The following is a 7,929-nucleotide window of genomic DNA, read 5'->3' on the forward strand; positions in this document are numbered from 1 at the left end:
ATATAACTCTGTCATATTGAATGTCTTGATTTTTTCAAGTTTATTTTGGGATGGGGGGTGGGGAGGAAGTTGATTCACTAAACTACTTAAAAACAACACCAGAGACTTTATTGGTGGTTTATGCTTGCTTCTCTAGTCCTCGCTATTATTTTTGGCTATAGGAAAGAAGTAGAAATGCCTTATGCTAGAGGCTACAATCTGTATGTAAACCAACAGTTGTTTTTTGCTTACATGACTTGAGATTACTTTTACATTCATGTTTATATGAAGGGTACACTGTAAGGAGAGAATTCATGGGAGAGATAGGAAACCATGACAATATTTATTTGACATAAGAGGAAGTGTTCAGCTATGACATTTATATTGGTGTCTCTTTCCTCAGGGACCCTTTAAAATGTTGAACAAACACCATACTTTTGTAAGGTGGCTGTTGTAGTACTCGGTAGAGTTTTCTAAGCCTGCTGCACATTTCTGGAACTGCATGTCTACCAGAGTTGTGGTACCTGGTGGTGACACAGTGACTTGAAAACTGGGGGAAGAGATTCAACTGTTGACCTGAGACTGGGCATGGCATAACAAAGACAACTTTTCACCCCAAAGTCACTGGTTCTGGTTGTTACATTATAATGACTCTTAATTAATTTTTTTATACGGGTTGGCGATCTCAATTCAGTCCTTAGTGGACAGATTTCTTCATTATCACAGTTTGCATTACTTGGTACTCTCAGTACAGAGCCCAAGGACTACGCGGACGTGGAGACTGAACCAGGTACTTTATGCGCGCTCACTCCAGCTCGGGTTTGAAGCACGAGGGTGTAGGTGGCATAAGGAAGCTTGCATTGCCCCAGCCCTTGAAGAATCTGGTCTTCAACTAAAGAGTGATTTTCCCCCCATTTCTTTCCCCCACCATAATTCTAGCAACTTCCATCTGATCCAAATTCATTCATATTGGTTATCACTGACAAAACAGAGTATAATGTAATATTATTAACTTAATCACTATGTTCTAGGGAGAACAAGAGGCTGGGGAAAACCAACTGTTGTTTTGATCTTGGTCCAGAAAAAGTTAAAAAACAAGGAAATGTTTTGATGTCCAGAACAACTTTCTAATCGTGAACCTAGGGCATTTATGAAATGTCCTTGTTTTCAGTCCATGTTGGTAATGTAGATGTTTATTTCTCTGCTTTCTTCTCCTCTCCTCCCTCCATTTATCACCTATCCCATGATCACCCAAGGAAACCACTGAGAAAAGAAGAGAATGGAACAAATCGAGCTGAATATGCAATGACCTCCTCCCAAAACAACAAAACAGTTGATAATAATGCAGTTGTATAATCTCTGAGACCCACCCCCCCACGATGCTGGAGGTGTTAAACTTTCAAAGCACACACGCAAGTATGCAAGGTGGGTGAAATAAGGAAATGAAAGGTGCTCTGTGGCCAAGGACTTCATTTCAGATATAGTGCACGCATCAGTTATTCAGAGAAGAAAAGGAGACTGCTCTTCAGGCTTGCTGATTGTCAAAGGGAGGATAAACTTGCCAATCAGGGCTATCCAGAGAAAAGACCTCACAAAGGCATAATCATTGCATGCTGCAGCTGTTGAAAGCAACATCACGATGCCTCCAGGTTCCTCCTCTTCTTTTTTTTTTCTCTTTATTTTTGATTGACTGTCCACAAAGAGCTGCTTAAGTAGAATCCTTTGATGTGAAGGTGATCTGCCAGAGTGGCAGCAACTTAGTATAAATGGGTCTGAGGTTCAGAGGGTGGAAGTCATCACCTGCATGCTTCTCTGGCTTGCACAGCATTTTCATTTACAAGCTCCCAGCTTTGTATGCTTAAATAACAATTATTATTTTGTTATGAAAAAGGGAAAAAGGGTTTTGTTAATCCACCAAGCAACCAAAAACTGCATGAACTTGTGAATTAACCCAGGAAATAAATCTGCAGTCTGGTGACTATGCAATTTCCATGGCTGAAGACTTTTCAGGCAAAAGAAATCCAAGTAGGATCATTAGCAATTAGCATTGCTAATGAAAGATAGAGGTAATATTTAAAAGGTGCTTTGAACACTGTTATTTCATAATCAGCCTCTTTTTTTACTGCATAGCTTTTAATTCTTAGCTTTACAAACATTTCTAGTTCTCTTGTCCTCTGTGAAGTTCTGCACATTTACTGTCTTTGCACCACACAGATCTGTCAGAGAATCCCTCTAGAAAGGATTTTGTTTACATTTTGGAGTGAATATATGGGCTCAGTTGTGATAAAAGGACTAGCAGCAGTGGAAACTGAAGCCCTACTTATCCTCTGATTAGCTGCTGGGCAAGAGGAGGAAAAAAGGGTGTCAAGGTTTTAAGTTTTCCAAGTTGTCCCACTAAGGACTTCATAGACCTGACATAGAGGGCCATTTACCAGGGATTGTTAAATCAATGTGCCCGTGTTAGCTCAGTTCTCTGCCTTTCCTGAGCAGAGACTGCCAACTGTGCCAAATTATATGCGATAGCTTTGTGATGTGTCTTTTTGTGATGTGGATTGCAGACAACTTGAAGCAAAGCTGAATCCACCAAACTCATTTCACTTAGGATCTCAGGTTAGACTCAGTCAGTAATCCCCTAGAATAAAGGCCAATGTTTAATCTACAGTGCCCTGCCTTCCTGAAATAGGATGTTTAACATTTTCTTTTCTGTCACACATTCATTTTGTAAGTCTCCATTTATCACTGTGCTGAAAATACAATTCAGTGAAAAAAATATGAACCACACTCTGACTTGTTGTCTTGCTGTCAAACTTCAATAATACTCTGTCTCTTTGTCTTTGAGCAACTCAAGCAAGCCAATGCAGCCTCGCTGCATAAAACGACTGCACCTTGGCATTTGAGTATTTCAGTACTGAAATACATTGATACTTTAAATATTATATGAAGATGTGTCTGAGCAGCAAAATGTGCATCTGAATTTTGAATCCTCCAGAGCATGTGGTTTCCCAGATCTGGTGTTCAACATTTAGGCCATTACAGATAAGGAGAAGCTATAAAATTTGGACTCTGAAGCTCTTTTCCTCCATACAGTTTGAGACATTCAGATCAGCAGTTTTTGCTCAGACCCATATTTGGTTTTCTATTACCCGATGAACAGATAGGGTATAGGTAAATATCTGTATCCTCTCACTGACAAAACAGTGCTGCTATATACTGTTGTGAAGGAATCTAAGGAGTTATTTATTTAGCTTTTTAGCCTGTATACCCCTATGTAGAAATTTAGCTACATGAATATTATTTTTTAAAAGTCAAGATGTTCTTGAGATGGAGCAATTTTTTAAACATATGTGAAAGGGAGTAAAGAACCCTTCACCCCAAGAATATGATCATGTATCTCACTGCAGTAATTTATAATGTATGTTTGCACAAAATACAGTGATATGTTTTTAGATGCAGGTGGGATCAACCATAATTTAATTTACTCTGTAAATCTTGCATCCCAAATGTTCATTGCCTGAGGCACATATTGCCAAAATACTACCATAAAAACATTTTAAATATCTTTCTAAGGGTTTTTTTAAGCCATACATTTATTTTTGGTGCATTTCCTTCATGTTTTTCTTTTGTTTTTTCTGTATAATTGTGCCATTGTTTGAGACTGGTTACATGCTGAACTGAGACTATACAATAGAAATCCAGATAGGTTTAGCATGATTCAGGCTCAGGATTAGCACTTTCTCTTACTGGTCCTTGATTTTCTTTATCTCCTAGCAAAGCTTTAAAGGCATGTTCTATAAGGCCAAGGTCACAAAGGGATTTGCAGATCATTAAGTCCATCAAAACGTGTCTGTTTTTGTAAGATGTCTAAGGAAAGGTCATGGGGCTCAGTCTCACTCTCACTGATGTCAGTGGCAAAAATCATATTGTCCTCAATGGGAAGAGAATCCAACCCCTATATAATCTATAAACAGAGTGAAACATAAAGCTTCAACAGTGAGCACTGGGTAGGCAGTATGTTTCAATGAACACTGGACATGGGATTCTTGCAACAATGGTTTTATTCCCAGTTTTGCTACTGGCCTCCTTGGTGACTTGTGATGAGTCATTTTGTCACTCTGTGCCTCAGTTTCCCCAGCTATGTAAGAAGGATAACAAGACTTACATTCCTTATGGCAACAGGTTTAGCTCTACAAATGAAGAGCACCATATAAGAGCTAAGTGTCAGTGGTGTTATGAGAAAGTTTGGATCTGAGGATAGATTGAATTCCTATGGAATAAATGTGCTTAGGCATGTGAAGCTTTATTAATTTTCATCTGGATATTCTTGCTGAATAGTCAGTCCCAATATTTAAAAAGGTAACGGCACTCCAGATTCTTCTCTCATCCATTGGCCAAATTAAGAACTTTTCTCTCCTTTACCAAAGAGCCATTACTCTGAAAATTCTGGTTAAATTCATTGCACCAAAATTTAAAGTGAGAGGTGTACTGGATAAAGAAGCAGATTTCAGTCTTTAGAAAAGAGAGACCAATGAGGTTGTGCTTTTGGGGATTATTTCTGAAGCTTTCTGATGTGGCTTGGGGTTTTGTTTAATGCTCTCCAGGTTACTTGCAACACTTATTATCCATTTAATTAAATGCAAAGGAAATAATACAAAGAAAATATACCAGTTGTGCTGAATAAAGGCTTCACTGGCATAATGATCCCTTAGCGCAAGAACTGGCAATTCATAGTAGAGGTCTAGAGGCATTTAGGGACATGTTTACATGTGCTCCGAGTTGGGGGTGAGGGTCCTTTAATTAGAACTGCTCTTGGGAGCTACTCTAATTAAAGTGCTGACAGCATCATGTGTTTTCAGCATCCCATGCTTCAAAATGGCAGTGGGGGTGCTTTAGCTAAAGCTTATTCAGTGTTCAACAAATGTTCAACATAAACCACATCCACCGCCACCCATCCCCCCCATACCATTTTGAAGCACGGGGATGGTGAATGCACTTGACATGGAGGCTGTGCAAACTCAGTTAATTGAGTCTGCTCTGATGCATGCTAATTAGCATGCATCGGAGCTGACATCCAGCACATGTATAGATGCACTTAAAGCTTATTTCTATCCTCCCTTATGGTAAGATGTTGAAAGGCCCTGTAATAGCTCAGTGCACCTAATCGAACAGAGGCTCACAGTAGCATAATTAGAAGTGGGCACTGACTTGGGGCACAAAATGGAGGATGCCATCACTGCCACCCAGGGCACAAGAACACCTCTGACTCCTTAACAGATAGAAAGTGATTTGTCTGTATTGAACTCAAACTGACTGACCTACACTAAATTTGGGGCTTCAGTTAGTTTTTTTTAGATGTACCTAGTTCTGTTATTGGAGTAGGGCCTTATTTAGAAACCACAGCTCTACCCCTTAATCATAGTCAGACATACAGGTAAAACATCCAAATGTTTTGTTAAGTCTGAAGACAGAGGATTAACTGAATTTTCTTTAAGCACTCATTTTAATTAAAGAAATGTTTGGAATCTGAAGTCCTGTATCTGAGACCAGCACTTTAAGAACCTAATCCTGTAAAGTGCTGAACTCCTCCAAGACTTGGTGAAGTTAAAGACAGTTGAAGGAGCTCACCACTTTGCAAGAGGTACTCAGAACCTCCTGCCTCGGACCCACCACAAACACATGGCCAGTGTGGATTCCAGACCTTCCTTAGTACCTGCAAAAACAGACTTTAAAAGAAAAGACAGAGTGACTAAGTTTCAGATAGAAGCATACATATATATGCATACATAGCCCTAATTCTCTACCGCGTTGGTGTTCTTGTTTACACCGTGCCAAGGGAATATAAATTGTTCTAACTTGGTAGCATTTTACACCTATTTTGCATTCAATTTTTCCAGGTGTAAAAGACTGCACATGTCACAAAACAGTGGAGACTGGGGACTGGTATAATTATACATATATATGCATCCATTCACAATACTTCCTGCATCTGTACAAACACAATATATGATTTTAAACTCAAAGATAGTGTGTTAAAACTAATGCATGAATGTAAATATTCTAAGATCTGCCTTCTTGACTGTGTACCACATGTACAGATGAAAACAAATCTTGTTTATAGGAAAATCTGTATCAGTGGTTAAATGACTAAAGAGAAAAATATCAGAATTAATGTTGTCATGTTTCTCAAACAAGCCATTAATGTATATTTAGCATTTAAGGATATTGCTCAATAAGTATATTCTGTACCAAAAACTGTGCTGCATATACAGATTGTGCAGTACCCTATTTTAAAAAGGCACCATAATTAATTTTTATTTTAAATAAAAATGTACTTGTAAAAAGTTTTCTGTGTCTTGTCATCTCTCTAGCTAAGAATATAGATATGTATTCACGGGAAATACTGAAAGGCAAAACAAACTAAGCACTTTTCACATACTTTTATAAGACTGCCTGTATTAAGTCCGCAGTACAACCTCATTATGACAACTCCACTTTTAACAATTCCAACAGCAGGACCATTTTTTTCCATGATTATGATGCAACAGATTGACTAACCCTATTATAGCAAACACCCTCTTTTAATGAGCTCTTCTCCTGATCCCCTGCGGGTTCATTAAAATGAGGTTGTACTATATTTCTTTCAAAATAATATTGTACTTTGTAGTGTCAAAATATATGTGGCTGTCGCCTACTCCTATATGAGACTGGATTCCAGTTGCATTATGTTCTCCACTGCTTATCAACTGTGGCTATATGCATTATTAGCTACCTTGCCTTTCCATACCAGGTGTTGAGCATCTGAATCTCCAATTCTTGTGTTAATGATGAACCAATCACCCAGTCTCTGAATTGGATCCCACCTTTCAAATAAACATGTTCTAAACTGCACTGTAAGGCCGTGTATGGATGAAACGAGAGGCGTGTGTGCATGACACTTTAAAGCAGGCTAAATGCTTTTGGACCGCTGTAATGGTGTCAGTGTTTGCACGCCTCAGTGGCATATTGCGCATTAATTCCAGCCGCTGCAGGAAATTCAGTGGCATAAAATGCCTTAAATGACTTGGGGCATAGCAAACTAAAACTCCTTTTAGTTTGCTGCCCCTATAGCCGTAGAACGAAGCCTCAGGCTCCGTGCATCTCCACAGCTCTGCAGAGAGCCCTGCAGGCAGCCTGGCAACAGCCCAGGAAAGCAGGCTCTGCCCAAGAAAAGCAGGGAGCCTGATCTTTTCCCATCCCCCACTGGAGCCTGCCTGCCTGAGCTGCATGGGGGCCTGGTGCTTCCCTCCACAGTTGCGGTTCCCCCCAGGACCACACGAGCTGGGTGCTTGCGGGTGGGTGCAAAGGGAAAGGGGTTGGGTGCAAAGGGTTGCAGAGGGAAACACCAGCCCTCCCCACAGCCCAGGGACCACTCCTCCTGCCAGCAGCTCGCCCTCTCCTCCCCACCGGAGAGGCAAGTAAGTCAGCAGGGTGTGTGCATGACAGGGGTTTAATCAGCCCTAAATTGAAGCTGTGTTTTTTAAAACCCACTGCTTCAATTTAGGGCTCCTGTTTCGTCTACACACGCCTGAAAGCTTCAGGATGCACAGTAATGGGAACAAAGAAGAGGTGAAAAATAAATCTGATAGAACCAAACGATTATGCTGCTACAGCTGTCCAAGAAGCTTCAAAACACTTACTCTGTTGCATCCTGCAGAGCTGTCACGTTTCCCTAACTTGCCTAATAAAATGGCTGCTCACCAGAGTACTTTCTTTGCCCTTCACAAAATTGGGCACTTTTTTGGACATGCTGGTGAAAGGGCTTTGTTTTTTAAATTTAGTGCAGTCTTAACTCTGGAAAGAAGATACTGATGCAGAACTGGGTAGTGTTAAAATCTAACACCCTGATAATTCACACTGTTTAATAGCTTTCCCCAGCTCTTTGAAAGTGATTTTATTTTCCAATTGAATGAGCCC

General features: G+C 40.0%; 1 protein-coding gene across 3 annotated transcripts in view; it reads left to right on the forward strand.

Annotated features, from left to right (window-relative positions):
* PRIMA1 (proline rich membrane anchor 1) overlaps positions 1-7,929 on the forward strand; it is a 137,554-nt gene that overhangs the window by 79,841 nt on the left and 49,784 nt on the right. For 2 of the 3 annotated variants that reach the window (XM_025206317.1, XM_006025491.3), the window contains one exon: positions 1,236-6,306. The exons of the other annotated variant lie outside the window; for it this stretch is intronic. In XM_025206317.1, the coding sequence (XP_025062102.1) occupies positions 1,236-1,335 (100 nt within the window). In that variant the 3' untranslated portion in view covers positions 1,336-6,306. Of the gene's footprint in view, positions 1-1,235; positions 6,307-7,929 lie in introns of those variants that run through there. 3 annotated transcript variants of the gene reach the window in all.

This window comes from Alligator sinensis, unplaced genomic scaffold, assembly GCF_000455745.1.
Source record: "Alligator sinensis unplaced genomic scaffold, ASM45574v1 scaffold47_2, whole genome shotgun sequence".
Classification (NCBI taxonomy): Eukaryota; Metazoa; Chordata; order Crocodylia; family Alligatoridae; genus Alligator; species Alligator sinensis.